At 34.7% G+C, this 25,029-nt stretch overlaps 1 protein-coding gene across 6 annotated transcripts in view; it reads right to left on the bottom strand.

Annotated features, from left to right (window-relative positions):
• Positions 1–25,029, bottom strand: part of MACROD2 (mono-ADP ribosylhydrolase 2) — a 2,138,630-nt gene that overhangs the window by 1,494,064 nt on the left and 619,537 nt on the right. For all 6 annotated transcript variants that reach the window (XM_078149709.1, XM_078149711.1, XM_078149710.1 and 3 more), the window contains exon 5: positions 9,403–9,519. In XM_078149709.1, the coding sequence (XP_078005835.1) occupies positions 9,403–9,519 (117 nt within the window). The remainder of the gene's footprint in view (positions 1–9,402; positions 9,520–25,029) is intronic.

A 25,029-nucleotide genomic window follows, 5' to 3' on the forward strand; every position in this document is an offset into this window, starting at 1 on the left:
AATTAAGCACATGCTCTAATGAAGCATGTGGAAAATTCAAAGACTTCTTTCCTTTTCATGCTTCCATCACTCTGCCAGAGGATTTCAGCAGGTTAGAGGGCCAAGTGGTGGTAAACCAGAGATTCTGAACATCATGGTACTCTTCTGCAGAGGGCAGAAAAATCAGGCAGGTATATCTCAAGTTTCTTATTAGGAACAATAAAATGCAATGGTAGCAGGACAAAGGAGGGGGAAAATAATAGCAGCAGAAGACAGTAGTTGCTCATAATTCTGACCACTAGAAATCCTTATGTATTAGTATTAAAGAACTGAAAAACATTATATTACATAAAGTGAAATCCCCAATAAACTCACAAAAATTATCCAATCATATTTTATTTTAGGATAGAGCATTTTAACTCCCTCTATGTGTAAAAGGAGACACTATTCAAATTTCAGTTTCCAATTTGTGCAATAATACTAACTGTAGCATTGAAGTTCTGCCTGGATATGTTCAGCATTCTCTTGAGTTAAAACTCATTATATGGAAGATAACCAAAAAAAAGCCATGATAGCATTATAACCATCATTCCCTTACCCCACTTATTTCTTTTATTTACAGGAAGTACGATATCTACTAGCAGAGCCTATTGTAGCAATAGTTATATGGTGATAATCAATTGGGTATTGGAATTGGAATTCACAAAATTCTAGAATTTCAGAATGGGAAGGGATTTATAAAAGACTTGAGTCATTTCAGAGAAATAACATCAACTCAAGTGAAGTCAAAAAAAACGGGTTATAGTCCAAGTTACTGACTAATAAACTCTGAGCTTGTCAAAAATACTTCACCTCACCATCATCTATCCTCCTCATCATAGTTTGTCTCTTCTTTTTGTGTGTTATCTTATCCCATAAGATTGTAAACTCCTTGAGGGCAAAGATTATCTTTCTTTTTCTTATTTGTATTCCCAGCACTTAGAATAGTGCCTGGCACATATTAGGTGTAGAATAAATGTTTATTGTATTATACTGTCCTATACTCCAATAAAAAAAAATACTTCATCTCTTTGGTCCTCTATTTCTTTATTTGTAAAACTATGCAGTTGAAGTAGATGATCTTTAAGGTTTCTTATAATTCTGAGGTCCTATGATTGTACAATGATATGAAATTGATACTGGATTAAGTCCCATGCATTCATTTTTCTTTTTGTGGAAAGAAAATGAAATGCTTGCTATATAACTGGCTGATAAGACTTTTAAAATAACTGGAGTTAATATGATATCTTGATGTAAAAAACAATACTAATTATTATCAATGTTATCTTTACAGATACAACCATCTAATTATTTTTGTACCTAGGTAATTGAATAAGAATTCTGATTCATACTGTCCTTGTGTCCAAATACAATATATTATGTTGTCTCAACTAAGAGTATCTTTAAAAATATGATTAATGAAATCATGTACCTTGGCTGTAAGGATTTCTCTGTGATGTGTTTCAGAAATTATATCAGGAAAAAAAGGAAAAAAAATTCCAATATTTCCTTTTCATGAGCATATGATTTTACCATTTTATCAACTAATCATTACTCCATTCTACATCAGCTGTTTTGCCTGGTTTCAAGTCCGTGGAACAAAATGCTACTCCCAACTTAAGTGCATCACCTCAAATCTCATTACCATGCTGCTAACTCAGGGCTTGACTCATACCAACTCCATCAGCTTCCTGTCCCCTCTGATAAGAGGGCTAGAAGGTGGAGTACTAAACTCATCCCAATGCCTTCCTTTATAAAAACAAAAAATGGACTTTTGATCATTCCATTCTGCAGCTTCTGTTCCCTCTGATTTCAATCCCACAGAACAAGATGCCTCCCATTCTGGGCACCCTCTTTTCTCCCTCTCCAACTCCTTAAGCCACCCCACCTTCTTGCATACTTTTGTGTATTGTCTTTCCCTTGCCCCCATTAGACTATGAGCTCTTTGAGGGATGAGACCATCTTTCTTTCTATTAACTGTATCTCCAGTACTTAGCACAGGGTCTAGCATGCAGCAGGCACTTAATAAATGTTTATTGAATTGGTTTAGGTTGGATTTAGTGACTATTCACTTACAAAATCTAAAAGTAGAACATGCTTAAGAAATTATGGCAAAAATGTGATTGCAAACTGGAAATTAGAATATAGTATCATATTATACACACAGACACACATGCATATATATATGTATATGTATGTATGTATGTATGTATGTATGTATGTATGTATGTATAAATAGAGCAGCTAGGTGGTATACTGGGCTTCGAATCAGGAAGACTCATCTTCATGAGTTCAAATCTGGCCTCAGACACTTACTAGAAGTGTGACCCTGGTCAAATCACTTAACTCTGTTTGCCTTAGTTCCTCAACTGTAAAATGAGTTGGAGAAGGAAAAGGATAAAGCACTCCAGTATCTTTGCCAAGAAAACCCCAAAAGAGGATCACAAAGAGTCAGACACAACTGAAACAACTGAAAAACAACTATACACACATATACATATATATTTATATACACATAATATATACATACATATACATATATACATACATGGCTTATATATGCATAAATGAAGATTCAGAAATCATTTTCTTGGATACATGAATCTAATACAAAATGTGCACATATACAAACTATTATAAAAAACAAAATTACAAAAAATGAGTATTATATACTTCCAGATGTTATTATATTGCCTACATTTATTATCACATACTTCCATTAAACCTTACTATTTGTTAATACATTGACACTTTAAAAATTAATTAACTCCTAAATTGGTAAGGGATTAATGGACATCTCTGACAGTACTTTAACACTGTGGTGTTATTTAAACTAAATTATAACCTTTTAAATTTCATTTATTCCACAAGTATTTCTTGAGTGCCTACTTCACAAAACACTATGCCACGTTACTGAAACAAAAATGACTAAGCCATGGTCCACACATTCAAGAAACTTACAATACAGGAGGAAAGATAAGACGTGTATGACAAAAATTATTTTCAAAAAGATATATGACGTAATAATTTCAACAAGACATGTACTAACTTGTCATAAGAATCCAGAGGAGGGAGAGAAATTCAGGCACAGAATCACTAAGTGGATTGCAGAAAAGAAAGTTAAAGAAATAATAGGCTGCAAAGTGAAGGTTACAATCTGGCTGTAGCCCTCCCCAGTCAGACTTCATCAGGAATGTGATATAGAGTTCTGAGCATCCAGGAAGTACCTCGAGGAGGATGACTAGGATGGTAAAAGGCCTCAATATCATGTCATCTGGGTATCAATTGAAGCCACTAGGTATGTTTAGTTTGAAGAAGATGGAGAGAAGGAAAGTGGTTGGTGGAGGTAATTGCCTTGAAGAATTTGATAAACTGACTTATTCTACATAGCCACAGAAGGCAGAATTGGGAAAAGTGGATAGACAGTGTAGAGCAGTGGACTTAAGAACTAGATTCAAGGATTCCTTTAGAAATAAATAATTATCAGTTGGAGTTGGACTAAGTGGAATCTCAGGTCCTTCCTAACTTTGAGCTCTATGACATTATTTTAATTTCAGAAAGTATGAAAGGATTCATGAAAAGACAGAAATTGAGTTTACCTTCAGAAATGGTGCAATTTTGAGATGATGGGCTGAAATTAAGCATGATTTCCAAATGAAGAGAAGTACCACATGTGGTAGCAAAATAACAAGCTGTTACATTTAGCTGAAGCAAAAACACCTGGAAGATGTATGGGAGAAGATACATGGGAGATAGAACTGGACAATTAGACTGTGACCAGGTAATATAAGAACTTGAACGGCAGGCTGATGCTATGCTAAAACTGATCAGTAGATAATGAAGCATCAGGGAAGATTTTAGATTAGGACAGTGCAATTCATTCATTCATCCCACAAGTACTTATTATGAACCTACTGTGTACAAAGCATTGAACTAGATGCTGAAGTAGATGCAAAGATGCATGAGGCTTAGACCTTACCTTATGTAGCTCACAATCTAGAAGGAAGTATTTGACTTCTAAACATATTTAGTAACTATAAATTTCAAAGCAACAATCATTTATTATTTACTATGGCACAATAATTTAATACACACACAATAATATACTTTAAGAAGATTATTTTGATAGGATGGATTGGGGAGGGGAGAGAACAGTTAGAGGTTTTTTGCAAAAGTCCAAATGACTTTTTAAATTTTTTTCTTTCAAATTATTCTTAAATGAAGCTGAAAACTGTGATTATAACACCCATGCTCAACATTTCAACACTGAAGAAAGTTGAGAAAAGAAATAAATGGAATGGTCAGAAATAAATAAGGCAAATAAACAAAAGAAATGAGCAAAACAAAATAAAAAGTTAAAAAATTATCTGAGAGGAGTGTTCAAATTATGTTGCTGGTAAACATTCTCCTTAAAACTAAGACAATCTCTAATATAATAATTGGAGGGTAGAAAAATGCTAGTATTATAAATAGGAGATTCCACAAAATATTTTTAGATATATAAATAAAATTTCATCTCCTTTATAAATAATCTAAAAATCATTCTGTTGGTCATATAACTTCAGTGGGGTATTGGCAAACATTCTTTCAATTCTTAAGACTGTGAAAATAATGGCTAGATGATTTTGTGCAAAATGAACAATTAAAATATTGAAAAACAGACAACTACTTGGGGCTTGTCATTTTGTTAATCATGATGAATCACTGAACACAGACTACAAGGATAATTATTAAAACAAAATCCAATTATGAGCAGATTAATTTAGCAGTTATAAAAAGGGCAAAGACCACTATAATTTTGCCAAGCCAATCTGTAACCCAGGCAATATCATCTTCCAAACCAATTGCTGATGTATGAAGATATTATCACTTGTAGCTGGATGACTGACTTTAGTACTCCTATTATGGGAAAGCAACTGTCACTGAGGCCAAATTGGAGATAGTCTCTACTGTCAAACTGTTATCAAATTATTCAATGTAGAGGGGAAATGACCTAAACAATATGTAATGAGCCCTCTATTTCTTCTGTCACTACACAAGCACATGGATAGATTATTAATGATTCTCAAGTGAATGAATTAAATGTATAAGAAATTAAAATATCTTTAACATTTTCATTGATAAAAAGAACACATTTGTAATTTTTGTTTATAATATATGTATATGGGGAATAAATTGGAAAACAATGAGGTGTTATATATGTGCTATATTGATTGAGGGTACAGATATACACACATATATTAGTATTGAGGAAAGGTGCTATAAAATGTAAGAAAATGTGCTATTTAGATGGAAGATATATGTATGTGTATATTAGTATTGGTTCCCTTAATGAGTAGCATTTAGAAGAATACTGAATACTCTATCTTTGTCAAGAAAAAGCTAATCTATTATTTTAATGGAAGAGAATTCAAGCCTTATAATTTCACATTCAAATGGATGCCTCATTTATTTACTAAAAGGTGTGTCATGACCTGATATGAAGTCGTGCAAGTACAAAGGTTATACATATATATGAATGTATATTTATGCACTCATACACAAACATGTGTGCATGTGTGTGTGTGTGTATTTTTAAATATTTAAATATGATTGGATATAGTCAAGACAGTGAAGTGAAAGTCAACATTTTTGCTAAGCCTTCCTAATATGGCTTCTCCATAACGACCTAGAAAATGTACCAACCTAATTCTGATAAGAAAGTCCAAGAAAAGCTCATAATAAGTCATTTTTCCATCCCAAGGCATGTTAGGAAGACAACAGGTCAGTAGACACTGGGCTGAGAGCTAGCTAAAAGCTTAGCATGGTGCTGGGGGCAGTGGCTACAGAATAAAGAGCATTCCAGTACCTAGGGAAGGAAAAGGAGCTTAGATAGAAGATCAAGGGCAGAAAATCTCAGGGGACTCTTAAACTGCAATGAGGAGGAACAATGGTGCCACCTGGCAGATCTGTTACCCATTACTCATTTCCAGGTCACAGATACAGGGATGAGATGAGTGACTCTGAAGGAACACGGGATTTTAGCTGAGTTCTAAGCACAAAACAAATTCCAGAAACTTAGCTGTGTGGTTGTAAGCACAGAAGCAATATAGTTACTCAGTTGGTCCAGTACACAAGCCTGAAGTAGAAGTCATAGCTGAAGAACAAAACCAAAGAGGAGCCAGAACCTCAGTGACTCTGAACCTACAGAACCTCACAATGGATTCACAGAGACTAGGTCCAGTAACAATCTACCGAATCAAAATGGCACACAAGCCAACAGACCCATATCTAGATCAGGAACTTGGAGAATTCAGATCAAATGGGCTGTGGAACTGATCTCTCCCTAGATCATACCACTTTGGAATCACTAAAAACTTGCATGTCCATAGACTGAACTCTGAAAGCATCACAAGCTCAGACCAGACATTCCTCTAGAAGTAAGCCAAGTATACCACTAAGAAAAAGTAAAAAGTCAAGAATTAGTCTGGAAGAATGACTAAACAAACAAACAAAAAAGAATGTGACCATAAAGAGTTACTATTGTGACAGGGAAGCTGAAGACACAAACACAGAAGAAAACAGTGGCTTGAAAACATCTATAAGCAATACCTCAAAGAAAAATGTAGATTGGACACAATTCCAACAAGAATTCCTAGAAGAGTTAAGCAAGAGTTGAAGAAATAGATTTTTAAAGGAGCCAAAAGTGCTTTTAAAAACCAAATAAGAGCAATAAAGGGGAAAAAATGAGGAGCAAATTAGCTAACCAAGAAAATTATGAAAAATAATTAACAGTTTGGGAAAAGAGTTATAAAGCCTTACTGAAGAAAATAACACCTTAAAAATTAATTTAGAATGGCCAGATGTAAGCTAGTAACTGCATGAACCATCAAGAAATACAAAATCAGAAGAATGAAGAAGAAGAAGAAAATATGAAATATCTCACAGGAAAAAAGAACTGCCCTTGAAAACAGATCAAGAAGAGATAGTTTGAAAAACACTGGCCTACCTGAAAGCCATAAAAAGAACCTATATACAATATTTCAAGAAATTAGAAAGAAAAACTACTCATATATCTTGGGACTACAGGGCAAAGTAGAAGTTGAAAGTATTCATTATTCACCTCCTGAAAGACATGACCCAAAACCCCCCTAAAAAAAACCCAAACAGACCAACTTCCACTAATATAGCCAAAATCCAGAACTCCCAGGTCATGGAAAAAGTACTACAAACAGAAAAGAAAAAAGATGCCAAGTAAGGTTGAGCCACCACTACAAAGAAATATAAAAATGGAATATGCTATTCCAGAAGGCAAAAGACCAAAGATTACAATGAAGAATAATGTACACAGCAAAACTGAGTATAGTCGTACAGGTAGAAAATGGATATTTAATCTAATAGAGGACTTTTAAGCATTCCTGATGAAAAGAAGAGAGTTTAAATATAAAACATGACATTCAAACAATGGAGTTAGTCCCATACCCTTAAAAAGAGAATCCAAAATCTCTATTTTGTCTATATTTTATATCAGACCCTGAGTAGGCATTAAGCATTGATATCAATACTACTCAATTTCAAAGGGCTCTCTAAACTGGCATAGATGTTCAGTTAACCATGCAGGAAAGTTTTAGATCAACTATACTTAGATCAACATGGCATAGCTCCAAACTCTTGAGAGATCTTGAAAGAACTGAAATAATCCTATTTTCAATTTTGTTTCATTAAATTCTAGCAATATTACCAGTGGTGAATTTTGAGAATAAGCAACAAGTCAATCTGTTGAGAATAACACAATAAAGAACACAATAAAGAAAAGGGTCAAATTAAGTTAATTGATGGAAAAACTATAAAATACATAGAGAGGAGGAGAATTTTCATTCACTAAGCATTCACTAAGTTCCTACTATGTGCCAGGCATTGTACTAGGAAGTTTACAAATATTATTTCATTTGAGTCTCAGAACAACACTTGAAGGTATATACTATGATTATCACATTTTACAGTTAAGGAAACTGAGGCAGACAGATCCTAAATTATTTGCTCAATGTCACACAGCTAGTAAATGTCTAAGTATATATGTGTGTGTGTGTATACAAACATACACACAATACACAGTATAACTTTAATGTTGAAGAGTAAGTTTGACATTCATATCATAGGTTTCTTGTATTACAGCTACCTACAGTAGGGTAGTAGGAGCTATCCTAGATATCCCTTTATATATGGAATCCATGGAATGGCAAATGCTACATTTTATGCAACCTAGAAAAAGTAATATATGACAGCAAGGAGATGGAAAAGAGAAGAGATTATTACAAGGACAATTAGTTTCCTGTTTATTCTATTATTAGCATCACATTAACATTTTGGTAAGAAGTGTAGTAGGCAGAAGTATGGCAGCGTTATGTAAAATCATTGTACGTGACTATTTTGTCAACAACAACACCTGAGCTCAAGCATACTTTAAAATGCCTGCAGCATTTAATCAAGTATCTACCTGCCACTCTCAGGCACATACAGAATTTCAACTTTTTTCATGCAAACTATCTACATAGGGCCAAACAAGCAATTTTAGATATGAAATACTTTTTGCACACTACCCTCATCTCTACAAAATTCAGAGAACAGTTCTACTTTAAAAATATGTGTGTATATGTGTGTATTACATGTGTCAAGTGTCATACACACATCATCCTAGGAAATAATATGATAAACTGGGACCCATTCACCATTAATAATGTAAATGAGGAAACATATTTCTTAAGCAATACTATATTTCCACTCTAACTAGAAAAAATGGCATATGAAAAAGTTGTATTTTAAGCTATATTATTTTATTTTCCTCCAAGTTGGCTGAACAACTAAGCAAAAAGACCAAAAAGTGCTATTTTTACCTATTTAAATGTAATGGAAATTTTGTCCTTTCTATGTTCAAAGATTAAGCATCTCCAACATTGATAACCACATTCCATTGGCCATTACTGAAAGCAAAGTGTAATTGCCAAACAGCAGTTACATGGCAGCTAAAAACACAATGCATCACTTTGATCTAGCTCTAAACATATCCACAATCAAGAAACCTATCTAAGAAATAAAAGAGTGGCATAATTTCTTGAATCTATCTCCATGACATTTAAAAACTTTAGCATATATTTTCTTCACATTCTTATATTTTCTAGTTTCAGAGAAATTCTATTAGTAACCAAAAATGATCATTCACGTAAAAAACGGGAAAAAGTAACAAAAAAGTAAGACTTAGAATTGAATTTAAAATGTTAATTGAAAGGGTTTGTTATATATTAATTAAAAAACAAGACATTATTTTTAAAATGATGTATCTGAAAAACAGAACAAGCTAAAAGTTTTACTCTACTTATGAAAGTATGTTTCAATGCAAATACTCACATTTTGCTGGCAGGTCATACCCACAGGTGATCTTAGCTTGACCAGTCTCACAGCCACTCAGATTACGGCATTCAGCAACCAGACAGGGACCAGCTGCTCTGTGAATACAGCCATCCACTAAGGAGTGAAAAAAGGCATCACAATCAATGTAAAAATAATATTCATATACACAGTGAGATTAAAAACAAATTCAAAGAAAGAGAAGAGATATGTGTTCCTCCTTTATTACCATCAACATAACAAAAACAATTTTACCTAAATATCTATTAACCTGAAGGAAATTCTAATGCCTCCATACATTTGGGACACAAGAGGAAAAGAGTAATGGAAAGGTTTAAAAAAAAGCTGAATAGTAGAAGACAATGAAGGAAGTCCTTGGAGCAGTTGGAATCACTTAAGAACTAATAAAAATTAGAACTGGACCTTCTCTTCCCACTGCAATGTGCAAATAAACATCACACTTATTAGTTACCTTCAATCAATGTTGGCATCAATGTAGATTTCTACACCTGATTACATATATAATATATATGTTAATATATATATATATATTTTCCTTGCATATGGATATTTAATAATTCCTCAGTTAGAAACGTATAGCTAAGATATTTCTTCAGGAAGAGCCAAGATGGAAGAGTAGAGAAAGCACTTACTTAAGCTCTCCCAACATTACTCTCCCCCCAAAAAAAACATTTAAAATAAGTCCTTAAATTATATTTTAGAGTGGCAGAGCCAACAAAAGGATATAGTGAGACATTCTTCCAGCCCAAGACAGCATAGGAGATCAGAAGGAGAAATGTGTAACACAGGTGAGGATGAAACATATGTAGTGGGACTAGGTGGTTAATACAGAAGCAGTAGCAGCTTTGAGGACTCTCAAACCAAAGATGGTAAGGGGACCTGGCAAATGGTCAGAAAGAGATTATAGGTTACCCCTGTGATAGCAATGGATGCAGGATCAAATACTGTTGGGCAGCTCCATTGCCTATACCCACTTTTGGGTCATAGTTACAGGGTAGAGAAGAGCACTTTTGTTCAAGAGGAAGTGGAGTCCTGAAGATCAGTATCACTTCTGGCCCCAAGGAATCAGGGACCTTTAGGAATAGTTATTGTTTCAGGTCTCAAAGGAGGAGGTATCCTGAGGAACAACATAATTCAAATCTTAAGAGATCAGGGGCACTTCCTGGATAAAGACCAGAGTATAGAACAAGTGAGAACAGTAATCATACCTCGCCCCAGATAACACTAATTTGAAATAAATGAAAACTTTCAACAGAACTAGAACTGAAAACAACTGTGCAAAAACAGCCTGAAACCTGAGAAAGTGTTCCTCCCTCCCATGCTGGGAACAAAGGCCAACATTAACATCCAGATCAAGATATAGGGTGGGAAAATGAGTAAACAACAACAACAAAAAATAAGAACTTGACTATACAAAGCTACTATGGTGACAGGAAAGATGAAGATATGAACTCAGAAGAATACAATGAAGTCAAACGGCTACAAGGAAAGCCTCAAAGAAAAAAAAAATGATTTGGACACAAGCCCAACAAGAATTCTTGGGAGAGTTTTAAAAAAATTTAAAAAAACCATATTTTCAAAATCAGATTGTTAAAGGATTAAGTAAAGAAATGAAAGCAAAAGAAGAAAATTATAAGAAGATAATTAACAGCTTAGTAAAAGAGGCTTAACAAATACTGAAGAAAATATCACCATAAGAACAGAATGGACCAAATGGAAAAAAAGAACAAAAGCTCCCTGATGAAAATAATCCTTAAAAATTAGAGGCGGGCAAATGAAAACTAATGAATACATAACACAAGAATAAACAATAAAACAAAGTCAAAAGAATGAAAAATAGGAGAAAATGTGATATATCTCATGGGAAAGACAACTGACCTGAAAAAATAGAACAGGAAGAACTAATTTAAGAATTGCTGAGCTAGAACAGTGGAATAGAGCAGACATGCAATTTACAATAGCAAATAAATATAATAACCTCATATTTGACAAGTGTAGGCAAGCTTTTGAGATAACAATTCATTATTTGGTAAAAATTGTTGGAAAAACTGGAAAGCAGTATGGCAGAAACTGAGCATAGACCAATATCTTACACCATTTACCAAGATAAGGTCAAAATGGACACATGATCTAGATATAAAGAGAGATTTTACAAGTAAATTAGAACATGGAACATATTGCTCATCAGACTTATGGATAGGTGAATAATTTATGAATAAACAAGGGACAGAGAGCAAAGTTAGGTATAAAATGGATAATTTTGATTGCATTAAATTAAAAAGGGAATGTACAAATAAAACAAATGTAACTAAGATCAGAAGGAAAGCAGAAAACTGGGGAAACAATTTATAGGCAATTTATCTTATAAAGGTATAAAGAACTTTGTCAAATCTATAAGAACACAAGTCATTCCCCAATCGATAAATAGGCAAAGGATATGACCAGGCAGTTTTCTGACGAAGAAATCGAAAGAATTTATAGTCATTTAAAAATTCTTTAAACCATTAATAGAGAAATTAAAATTAAAACAACCTTGAGATATCATTTTACATCTACCAGATTGGCTAAAATGATAGAAAGAGAAAGTGATAAGTGTTGGAGGGGATATGGAAAAATTGTGACACTAATTTGTTGTTGGTAGAATTGTGAACTGATTCAACCATTTTTGGAGGGCAATCTGGAATTATGGGCAAAAAGTTATTAAACTACCTATACCCATTGACCCCATAATCCCACTTCTTGGTCTATTTCCAAAGATTATTAGAGAAAAAGGAAAAAGAACCTGTATGTTCTAATATGTTATGGCAGCTCTCTTTGTGGTGGCAAAGAATGGGAAATTGCAGGGTTGCTCATCAATTAGGGAATGGCTGAACTAGTTGTGGTATTTGATTGTGATAGAATACTACTGTGCTATAAGAAATGATGAGCTAAATGATTTTAGAAATACATGGAAAAACTTGCATGAAATAATGAAGAACAAAATGAGCAGAACAAAGTGAACTGTATACAGTAACAGCAATATTGTTTTGTTTTTCGGGGTTTTTTTAGGGCAATTGGGGTTAAGTGACTTGCCCAGGGTCACACAGCTAGTAAGTGTCAAGTGTTTGGTCTGAGGACGGATTTGAACTCAGGTCCTCCTGACTTCAGGACTGGTGCACTATCCACTGCACCACCTAGCTGCCCCAGCAATATTGTTTCAAGAACAATTTTGAATGAATGTTATTTTGATTATTACAAATACCCAGGCAGACTATAAAGGACATATGAAGAAAAATGCCATCTGTATCCAGAGAAAGAACTGATAAATAGAAGTATATATAGAATAATTTTACATATATACATATATGTGTCTAATGGTAGCCATCTCTAGGTAGGGAAGGGAAGAAAAAAAGAAATATATATGATAATTTTGTTGTATATTTGAAAGGAATAGCAAGTTGTACAGAGTTGATTTGTAATTTCATGTACAACCATCATTTATTGTATCATGTTATAGAAATAAAAATAAAATTTAATTTAAATTTAAAAAATTAGTGGAAAATCCATAAGCCATGAAAAAAACAGACCATAGATCTCATATTGCAAAAAATTATCAAGAAAACTGCCCTGATATCCTAGAACCAGAGCATAAAATAGAAATTGAAAGAATCCACTGATTACCAACTGAAAGAGATCCCAAAATGAAAACTCCCAGGAATATTATGACCAAATTCCAGAGGTACCAGGAAAAAGAGAAAATATTTCAAGAAACAAGAAAGAAACAATTCAAATATTGCAGAGCCACAGTCAGGATCACAGTAGATTTGGCAGTTACCATATACAAGTAGCAGAGGGCTTGGAATATGATGTTCTGAAAGACAAAAGAGAATTGCAACCAAAGATAACCTGCCGAGCAAAACTGAGTATAATTCTTCAAGGGAAAAATAGATATTTAATGAACTAGAGGAAATTCAAGTATACCTAATGAAAAGAACAGAGCTGAATAGAAATTTTGGCTTTTAAATACAAAACCTAAAAGTAGCATAAAAAGGTAAGCATGAAAGAAAAATATTAAGGGACTCAAGGATGTTAAAATGCTTAGATGTATTCTACATAGAAAGAACGTGCAGGAAATAGTGGGGGGATGAGCAGTGCTTGAACACCTTTCACATTTAAATTGATTCAAAGAGGGAATGCATGTGTGTACGTATGTATATATGGAGAGAGAGAGAAAGAGAGACAGAGAATGAGAGAGAGAGAGAGAGAGAGAGAGAGAGAGAGAGAGAGAGAGAGAGAGAGAAAGGGATAAAAGGGAGGAGAGATAAAAGAAGGCAGAGGTAAGAAGCAAAACAGACTTTAGAGGAGGGGTAGGCTAAAAAGAGAGAGACAAGAATAAATAGAAGAAAACTGGATGGAAGGAAAGTCATAGTTAGTAATCATAACTGTGAATTTGAATGGGATGACCTCACCCATAAAAACAAGTGGATAGCACAATGGATTAGAAACCAGAATCCAATAATATGTTGTGTACAAGAAACACATGTGAAACAGAAAGACATAGAAAGAATTAAAATAAGAGACCTGTGATTCTCCCAGTGAGGAAATTCCTTCTACTAATACATATTGGCACCTGCTCCACAATTTAGTCTTGGAGAGTTGTGGGAATTATTGAAAAGTTAAATAACATTTCATTATTTGTCTTAGGTTTGATTTGAACCCAGAGGTTCCTCACTTTACAACCATATTTCTGGTCACTATTTCAACTACTCCTTCTCAAGATGAATAACAAGGATCTTATGTTACAACATGCATACAAGTTATTAAATATAAAGTAACATGGTGTAATTTTAAAAGAGAGTGCTCATGAAGAAGAGGATTAGGAAAGTCCTTCAGTTGTGCCTGATCTATGTAACTATTAGAATACTTTATTTTCTCTAAAGTTGCCAAGAGGTAAAACAGAATGAATACTGAGAAAACATCTGATTTAACAAACAAAGATAACTTGACCTGGAAGAAAAAAGTTTTGGTCAAGTGACAGGGTCAAAAGCCAAACTGAAAAAAGCTGAGAAAAGGTAAAGTGATGAAATACAGTCAATGAAAGTATATGATTCTTTCAAGGAGTGTGGCTGTGAAAGGGAGATGGCAGGGTCAAGGGGAGAGTTTTAATTTTTTAAGTGTTGGGGCAACGTGGCCATTTTTGTAAGCAGCAAGGAAGGAGCTATTGTAAAAGAAACCAATGAAGATGGAGTGGGGAGAGGAAATGATTGAGGAAGCAAGTTCCCTTAAAGGAAAGAAAAAGATGGGATCAAGAGGAGGACAAATAGAGAGGCTGACCTTGGTAAGAAAGGTGACCTCAGACTCACACTAGAGCAAAGTAGGAAATAATGGGGGACGATGTGAGGAATTTTCAGAAATGTGGTAGGGGAGTAGAGTTAGTTAATGACAGATGTCCTTTGATGGCTCTATTGTGACTATCATCCAGAAGGATTAGTAAATGAGAAGCCAAGACAAATAACAAAGGCATCAATACAATGAAAAGCCTAAGTAAAGAAGATTTTGCTGTCTTAAAGCTTGCCAACAAGTGAATTATTTACTATAGCTGTCTATTTACTATAAACCAACCTGTAGCTTTAGGGTAGCACACAATGCTTTGGAACTTCATGTGTGGCTCTCAAAACATGCATGGGAGGGAAAAAAACTTCATTATAAATTGCATTGGTTGGTCATCATTTTCTTTTTGCCCCAGCAATTCAGATAACAATCTATCAAGCCATGAAAACCCTATTCATTGGTTAGAAGAGGGTACCCAAGCCCATGAAATCATGCATCTTTTGGAACATTTAAGTTTGAATTGCACTGATGCTGTGGTTGAAAGCAAATTTAGGACTTCAAAAGGCCTAAAACCTTTTCAAAACAAACTAGGTATCATACTTTTGAAAGGCAAAAGATAGGTACATAATTAGCAGACCTTTGTCAAAGACTGCCGAATTCTGGCTCCCACTCTTGACTAGATTTTTTTTCATTTAATGTTTCAAAAAAATAAAAATGAGCAAAAGTATAATAATAACAAAGGGATTAAAGCTTAGGACACAAAACTATAGTGGCCCCACACTGAGACCCTCAGAACTCAGAGAACCTGTGATGTACCAACACAGACCCTTCTCATACATTCCTGTCTCATCAGCTACTATACTTACCTCTAATTTTACTGAGAATCAGGTCAGTGTAGCTGCTTACATAGTGTATGTTTTTGTTGTTATTGTTGTTGTTGTTGTTTAGGCTTGGCAATGGGGTTAAATGACTTTCCCAGGGTCACACAGCTAGTAAGTGTTAAGTGTCTGAGGCCGGATTTGAACTCAGGTCCTCCTCACTCCAGGGCCAGTGCTCTACCCACTGTGCTACCTAGACACCCCTTACATAAAATATCAAGGCAGAATTTTTACCCTTTGGGGAGTTTCCACACACCAGTGCTCAGTTTCCTATGCCAAAACTGAATGCAATCATATTAAAAGAGTTAAATTGAAACATAACAGTTATAGAGAGGAAGACAATTTTAAAAGAAGGTTTTCAGACATGGTCATTTTGGAAACTGCCAACACTGTTTTCATCCAGGGGCAGCTAGGTTGCACAGTGGATAGAGTGCAGGGCCTGGAGTTAGGAAGACCTGAGTTCAAATCTAGACTCAGATACTTACTAGCTGTGTGACTCTCGGAAAGTCACTTAACCTTGTATGCCTCAGTTCCCTCACCTGTAAAATGAACTGGAGAATATGGCAAACCACTCCAGTATCTTTGCCAAGAAAACCCTAAATGGGGTCACAAAGAGTTGCACATGACTGAAATGAGTGGACAACAACAACAACAAATTTTCATCCAATCAACTATGTAATGGGAGGGGTAAAGTGGTATGAGACCCCAGAAAGGACAAACCCACAACTGCATAAGAATTGCCTGGTAATCTCTCATCTAGATGCCATTTTATTTTTTTTTAACCTTCATCAACTAACTTAGATATCTTCTATGATGGTAGAATTATCTTATTCTGTGATGTCATGGCTGTCAGATCCTTTATTCCTCTTTTTTAAGTAATGAGAGATCGCCATATCCGATCCCTGGCAGGCCTTGTTTTCCTGTGCTTTTTGACAACAGGATCAGATTACTGAAATCTGACCTAAAGAAGATGAACATGGATGACTACTTGGAAACCAGCCTGTACAGTGCAGGTTTGTGTGCTAGTCTCTGCTAGTGTATATTAGGACTCTGATGTCATTTCAAGGGGCTGCTCTTTGTCAGAAACACGGGGAGTCTGCCTCATTATTTTAGATGACAAGCTCTCTCCCCCACTTATAAACCTGTCATTTAATATCTTGACAGTCTTTAGACTCAAAATGCTTGGAGGCAGAGAGTTAACTAAGGGCAGCCCTTTGACTTCTAAGCATACTTCTCCAGTTATCTAACCAAGACTAAATTCATTAATCTGTAGAATGTTAATGTAGGTCATCTGTTTGCTTAGACTTTAGCCTAAAGAATAGAACTGAATGTAGGTTGAGTAAGAAAATAGGTTTAAGTTGTGCTTAAATGGAATTTGGGGAGACTTTTGTCAGTATCAAATGGGTGCTTGGTTACCATTTGAAGATTTACCTAAATGAGAGCACTTTTAAACATGTGAAGGCCACTTAAATTAACTGGGAAAAAATGACAGTAGAGATAGTACATGAAAATATATCAATCGCTTCTGGCTTCAGATTTGCAATAGGCTCTACCTAGCTTCTCCTGCATTCTTCAGACAATTCTTCTGCTTTTAGGAAAAGACAAATGTATCATAAGGGCAAGAGGTTAAATTCAATCTTTACAAAAGAAAGTTCAGATACTCTTAAATTATAAAGCCACAAAAGCTGGAAGTGATGCCAATCAGATAACATTGACCAATTAATATAATAGCCAGCCAAGAAACATAGGAATAGTACAGAGGAAAGAAACTGTAAGTTAGTTATTTTGAAAATGCTGAAGCACCATTCAATTTTAATTCTTTTCATTAATATATATGTAAGACCTCACTGCTCTCCCCTCTTGAATTATAATAATCGCCTTGATTGTTGTTAAAAGGACCATTCCAAAGTTTCTCTTAATAAATATAATCTCTAAAAATAAATACAAATAAAAATAATAAAGATAAAGATAATCTCTTAATAAATATATAATAAATATAAATAATAATAAATAAATAATATTATTCTATAATATAATAAATATAACCATTTAGTTCTATTATGGGGCAGTTACGTGGCGCAGCAGTTAGAGCAGTGGGCTTAGAATCAGGAATATTCATCTTTCTCAGTTCAAATCCAGACTCAGATACTTACTATCTGTGTGACCCCTGGGCAAGTCACTTAAACTCTGTTTGCCTCAGTTTCCTCATCTGTAAAATGAGCTGGAGAAAAAAAGGCAAACCATCTCAGTAACTTTTCCAAAATAATCCCATACTGGGGTCATGAAGAGGAAGACATGACTAAACAAGTGAACATCACATTCTACACATATGTAATATTATATACATTATCTCTCTTGATCCTTATGACAGCCCTGTGAGGAAGATTTTATAAGTGTGATTATTCTTCCATTATACAAATAAGGAATGTGACTCAGATAGGTTAAATGACTTGTCCATGGTAGAAAATGTTAAAGGTAAGATTTGAACTTCTGAATAAGTCCTGTACTTTTTCATTACAACACCACATAGCTCCTGCCCTTCAAAAGTTATCTTTTCCTAGCAATGTAACAGAAAATGTGGTATGTCCACAGCCAGGTGAATATAAAAATAATCACAGATTCATAGAACTTTGGTGTTGAAAGGGACTTTATTTGTCATCTAATTCAACTACTTACTTTATATTTGAATTAAAAAAATAATGATCTCCAACACAAAAAAGCTATTTAACATGTGTGAAGAAATTTTACTCTTTTATAGGATAGCATTTTTAAAAAATATCATGGATCATCTACCTAATGATCACATAGTACAAGAAAAGCAACTGTTTCCTCAGGGCTTAAATTCTAAGATAAATGGATGTATGAATAAACAAACAAGCAAATAAATAACACATTCATATAGGCCCACACAGAATTGAAAAATAAATCCAACAGTGGTGTAAAAGACATAGAATAAGAGGAGTTCATTTAATGCTAAAAGAAGAGACAATGGTATGCATTTTTAAAATTTCCTTGATTTTACTAATTTTTGTTTTTGGTTTGTAGAGAGAAAAAGGAAGAAAAAATAGAGAAGAGATCAAAAAATAGACCAATAAGTATATATCAAAATCAGATCAACTATGTTGTTCAAATGGTTCTATGTGATCATCCTCTTTCTCAAGAAAAGGATTTGAGAAATCCTTTCAAATGGAGAAAACCTTACATTTTTTGTTCCCCAAAGAGAAGACATGCTTCTTCAACACTCCTTTTGAAATTTTCTATCAATCTCTATTATATAATGAAATGAGAGGGCCTCATTTAGGTTCCAGTAAGTTTTTAATCAATAAACATTTATTAAGTACCTACCATGTGCCAGGCACTAAGCTACATGCTAGGGATATAAAAAGAGGCAAAAGAAAATTCCTGCCCTCAAGGAATTTACAATCTAAGGGAGAGACAATATGCAAACACATACAAAGCAAGCTTTATATATAGAATAAATTGGAAACAATTAACAGGGAAGGCAGTAGAATTAAGTGGTCTCTAAGATATTTCTTCGCAATTTCTGATGACTTCCAACCACAGAACTCTGCAAAGATCAACTATTTGTTGCTCGTAGCAACAGCAGTCAGCAAGCTAGCAAGTGGAGTCAAGAGTGAAAGCAAGGCCAGGCTACTACTGGAGTTAGAACCCATGATAGTTTATCAGGACACAGAACAAACATTCAAAGATTGAATCCTGTATCCCCACATCTTCAGGGTTTCTTGTATGGTTCAGATCAACTCCATTATACAGTGCCCTTGTTATTAAAAGTCATTATCTAGTTTATATATAAATATGGCTCTATCCATAGTCCCTGACCTAGACAGTTTACAACCTAAAACAGACAATGATATAAGTGAATTTCAGTGGGAACCAAGAGGTATTTCAAACATTTCTTCTGTTAACTATGCACGAGATGAATATAAAGTGACCTAGTTCACTAGAAATAGTGGCAAATAATTATGGTACTTCATTAGAATTAATAAGCACTGAACTCTGTAGAGTAGTTGTACATCATAGTTTTAGCTAATATTGGGATGGGACTGGCAAGATGGGGATGAAGAGAAGAATCCAACAACGCACAATGATATAATCAATACTAATTGACCAGGAAGACAGTTAATTCCATTAAGGGATCACCTAGAGATTGCAGGAAAGATTTATATCTAAAATACTTATAGTTTGCATTGTTAGCTTTGGCATAAAGGAAGGACTCTCTGTGACCAAAAAAAAAAAATGCATCACACATGAAGATAAACATCTTGAAGCTTAACAGAGTCAGAATATTTGGGCCAGTTGCTAAAGACTTGCTTTTAATTGAGTTAAAATTAACCTCCTTCTGGCCTTCTGAATCATTTTAAGGAAAGATTTAGGCTCAGATACCTAAGCATGATAAAAAAAAATGGCATAAACAATAGTACAATTTTATCTTTGGAATTTAAAATAACATTCATAATCTCCAACATACCTATCTTTTATACTTCTGATCCAGTCAACATCTAAAATAGTGAAGCTTCAAATACAAGGAAACAGAATTCCATTTCATATTACTTAGCACAGAAGCTGATAAACTAAAAATTGAATCTGTTTCAGAAAACTAAAACCACATATCATGTACTTTGAAATTGGAAGGGTGGTAAAGAGGAAGTGGGGGAGGAAAGGGAAGGGTGATGGAAGGGGGAGAGAGGGAAAGGGAAAGAAAGAGAGTGTGTCATCCATAAATGTTGAAAATATATTCAATTTTTTTCCTGAGGCAACTGGGAAAAATCAAAATTCAAAGAGAATTTTAAAGCTAGAAAGGACAATTGATATTATCTAATCCAACCGACTTATTTGCCCAATGAGGAAACCCAAATAAGTTAAGTGATTTGTTTGTGGTCACATAGCTACTTAAAGGCAAAGCCAGAACTAGAACCAAAGTTGTCTAAATTTTAAGTACAGTGCTTTTTCCACCAAACACCAAAATTACCTTCCCAAAGTAATTAATTCTTCTCCAGATGGGCATTGAATCAGGGCTGCTGTATTGAAAGTGTCAAATTCTAACACTGTTTTCCTTGTAGGTAACAACTAGAGAAGAGCAAAAACCTTGCTCAGACTAGGATAATGAAAAGAAATTATCCACAGTCTCATGTGCAAACACATTCTTTTAGGACCTCATCTAAATAGTCACTAAAGAAATACCTCTCAACCCAAAGAAAACGCCAAATTTCAATTAAGCTAAGAAATACTAACTGGAGTACCAAAACAACAAAACTCCCTATGACCAGAAAGAGCAGGAAAATTTTGAGCACCATGTTGGCAAGAGAAAGCCATATCACAAAGGGAGAAAATCTTATGAGCATAATGTGAGAGAGCTGCTTTGTAGGGAGCCCATGGGTATACTAAGCAAAACAATAAAGAATGAACCATTAGAAATTAGGAATAGCTAGTAAGGTAATTGAGTTCTTAAGATGGCCTAAATTTCATTAGCTCTCACTAATGATTGATATTTCCCTCAACCACAAGGCAGGATTCACCCAAGATAGAAAAATGAGGATCATACTTCTATAATAAATCTGAAGAGACAGTATGCGTGAACAGTAAGGTAACTATCACAATTGACAAATTTTTGGTAGAAGTCTATCTGAAAATTTTTTTTAAAAACATATCAAAACACTGTAGGCAATTAAATTGGAAAAGTTTGAAATATTAGAATGTGTTCTCCAGCAATTCACTTATATGCTTTTACCAATTTGGCAAGTTTGCTAGAGAAAGAAAAAAATCAATGAGGACATGGTTTTTATTTTAACTGACTGATTTTTGTTATCAACAGCATCAGGATGGGACTTGCCTTAGGAATATGAAAAAGAAAGGTCTAAGCTACATACATCTTGTCCCTTTGACCAGCAGTTCCCCATAACAGAACTAAAACCAATTGGGTCTCATATTATTAGAGTCTAAGCTATAATAGGAGGTTTGACCTTGAGTAAAGAAAAAATAATCATGGTATTCTCAGGAGTGGGATGAAACTACTTAGGTTATGTGACTGGAGGGGGATTGAAAGCATATACAGTGCACTTTTTTTTTTATTGAAAGCTCTCTCAATGAGAGAACAGGTCAAGCAGAAATGACAGGGGGGGAAAAGACCTCTCTCTTTTCCCAGAAATTAGAAATGAACAAACTGAATATTCTTGCCTCTTCCAGAAGCTTCACGGAGGCTCAGACATAAATTCAGAAGTAGGGGTGATGGTAGAAGAATATAAACAGGTGCTTTAAAGACAACCTCATTTGTTGTTTCAGAGAGTCCTAAGGTGACCTTTCTACAAAGCACATGACTTCTCTAAACTTCTTCATGGTTCATAACTTCTTCTGACACACAAAAGGTAAATATTTAATTTTATGAATCATATTTCTAGCAGCCCATTAAATACTAAGAGTTGTAGGAGAGAAGGGACAGTATTAAAAGCTCCAGACACAAAAATTACTGCTCCAATTTTCCCCAGGTACCCAAAGAAAGCGATGTAGCATTTTCAAATTCTAGCTTTAGATGTGGCTTGGTGAAAATAAGTAAGAAAGAAATAAATCTCATCCAACAAGACATATTTGCTTTTACGAGTTATTAGATTTCTGCTTCTGCCTTTCATAATTCAAATGAGTAATAGACTTTTTTTATCATTACACATGGCAAGACCATCCACATAATTCATGATTCCAACATACTGCCATTCTCTTTTCAGTATTTTATTTCAAATGGCATTCAAATACTAAAATCCGGCGATCTTATCCATGTATAGTGATACATACCATAACCTATCTTATATACTTCTCATCCACATTGTCCTATAAGTATGCCACAAGAGGTCCATTCAATGTTCCAGGTGCCTTCTTCACTTTCTCGTGATATTGGGAAGACACCAGTGGAATGTAGAGGCAGGTAGGCAATAAACATTTATTAAGGTCTTATTACATGCTAGGGGCTATACTAAGTTCTGGGTTCTCAGGAAGCTTATATTCTGATAAGGAAATACAACACATAAAAAGAAGCTGGAGGTAGGGGAGGGGAAAGGGTACCCAGGCAGTGGCATGTGGTAATGTCTGGAGAGTCAGAAGCACAGCCAGGAATGGGAGAGAGAATGATGAATAGCTAATTTATATTATTCCCCAAATGGAGGCTGTTCATCAGTTTTTCATTGCTTCTACTACATAACTGACCTTTTTCTTTTTCACTGATACATTTATTTTATGACATTCAGTCCATTTTTCTCTTAAAATTCCTCATATGTATTGTGTTGTAGCCTGCTCACGTGCACCATGTGCCTCTCAATAGGTTTGGGTGATTTTTTTTCACTTCTTTGGAGTTAATTGTGTTCCCTAACTCCATGACTTATATTGTTTGCTTTTTTTTTAAGTAGGAGCTTGGAGGTCATCAAAGAAATTTGTAACTTCCCAAGTCCATCATATTACACTCATTCAATTCTGGTCCCAACTCACTACCTACTCTCAGTGTCAGTTCAAGAAACGTACGATGACGGAAAAGCTTTATACATTATCTATCCAACTATATATCATAGTCTGAACAATAGTCATTTTCCATGTGGCTCAATGAGGAACTTCAAATTATACTTTGGGAAATTATTATTTAAAAGAAAACTAATTTTTAAAAAATGGTTTGCTCATTGCCCCTATCAAATCAATGAAATTGTTATTCGGTTTTGATTCTTTTTTTCTTTTTCATAGTTTAAAAAAATCTTACTGTAGTTCTAAGCAAAAGACCTTTTTTTTTCATCCCCCCTCAATGGACTCTATCTCATGGCAAAGTTTCATCTGGAATTAGTTATGGACAATTCAAAATATTGAAGATATGGTAAGATTATGTGAATACTCTACACGAAAAAAATATTCATCACAAACCTGATAGAATTTATGATCTCCATTTTAACTTGAATTCTCATGAAATGATTTAATATGTAAATGCTCAAAAACCAAACAAAATCATTTTTATGACCCTCAATTTAATTCTGAGCTTTCTAAGATTTTTTTTCTTTTAACATTTGTCCTATATTGACATGGAGATAAATTCAGTACTGTAATCTCTAATTACTGTAACTGAATTGACATTTCTGAGGACTATAATATTATTTTTGTATTCAAATGTGTTGCAACCCCATTCTCTTGAGGTACATTACTCCTGTGGGGAAAAAAAAAACTTTAAAAAGATCTGCACCATTTTTTTTTTTCAGACAATGAAAGGAGCAGCTCCTTAAGTGGCACCTGTGGGAAAGCCTGAAGGCAAAATAAATAGACCTAACTTTCAAGTATAGTCACCTCATGTCAATTCTTCCTTATCTTGGATCTAAGCCTGTAAAGGTCTTCTCCTCTTGATAGGCGTCAGTCTAGGGAATCCTGTGTCTAAAAAGAAATGGGGCTACTCTTGTTTTCACCCACAGAGGTATGTAGCCATTTCCTTTCTTTCTTGGACTCTTAATGGTCATTCACTTGTGTGTTGTACTTCCCTAGCACCCCTTTACAAACCTTCTGATAAAAGTAATTTACTGCCAAGGGAAAGGAAATAAGCATTTATACAGCACTCACTATGCGCCAAGCATTGTGTTAACAGTTTTACAAATATTACGCCATTTGAACCTCACAAAAATCCTGAGAGGTAAGTACTATTATATCTCCCATTTTAACAGTTAAAGAAACTGTGGCAGACAGGTTAAGTGACCTGCCCAAGTCATATAGCTAGTAAGTATCTGAGGCTAGATTCAAGTCACTTAGGTGCCCCAAGACTTTGTCTTTGGTCATCTTCTATTCTCCCTCTATAGACCATTTGGTTTTCTCATTAGCATCCATGGATTTGATTCCCATCTTTGTGCTGATGATTTTCAAATCTTCAACTCACATCTCCACTTACCTATTAGACATCTCAAACTGGATGTCAAGTAGGTATCTTATATGCAATATATCAAAAACTGAAATTATTATCTTTCTACCAAATTCCCTCCCCTAACAAACTTTCCTATTATTGCTAAAGGCGATATTATCTTCCCAGTCCCATAGGCTCACAATTTATGAGTTATCTTCTTTTCCTCACTATCTCTCACTCCACCCCCCCATACCCAAACTGTTGCCAAAGCCTCTCAATTTCACCTCTGCAATATCTCTCTTACCCTTCTCTGATACTGCCACTAGCCTAGGACAGGCCCTCACCACCTCACACTTGAACTATTTGAATAGCCTACCAGTAGGTCAGCCTGCCTCAAATCTCTCTCCACTCCAATCCATCCTCTATGCAGCCTCCAAATGATTTTCCAAAGCACATGTCTGACCATGTTACCCCCTACTCAGTAAACTCCAATGGCTCCCTATCGCCTCTACTATCAAACATAAGATGCTCTATTTGACAATCAAAGCCTTT

This window comes from Phascolarctos cinereus, unplaced genomic scaffold, assembly GCF_003287225.1.
Source record: "Phascolarctos cinereus isolate Bilbo 61053 unplaced genomic scaffold, phaCin_HiC Scaffold_2;HRSCAF=192, whole genome shotgun sequence".
In the NCBI taxonomy this organism is placed as follows: Eukaryota; Metazoa; Chordata; class Mammalia; order Diprotodontia; family Phascolarctidae; genus Phascolarctos; species Phascolarctos cinereus.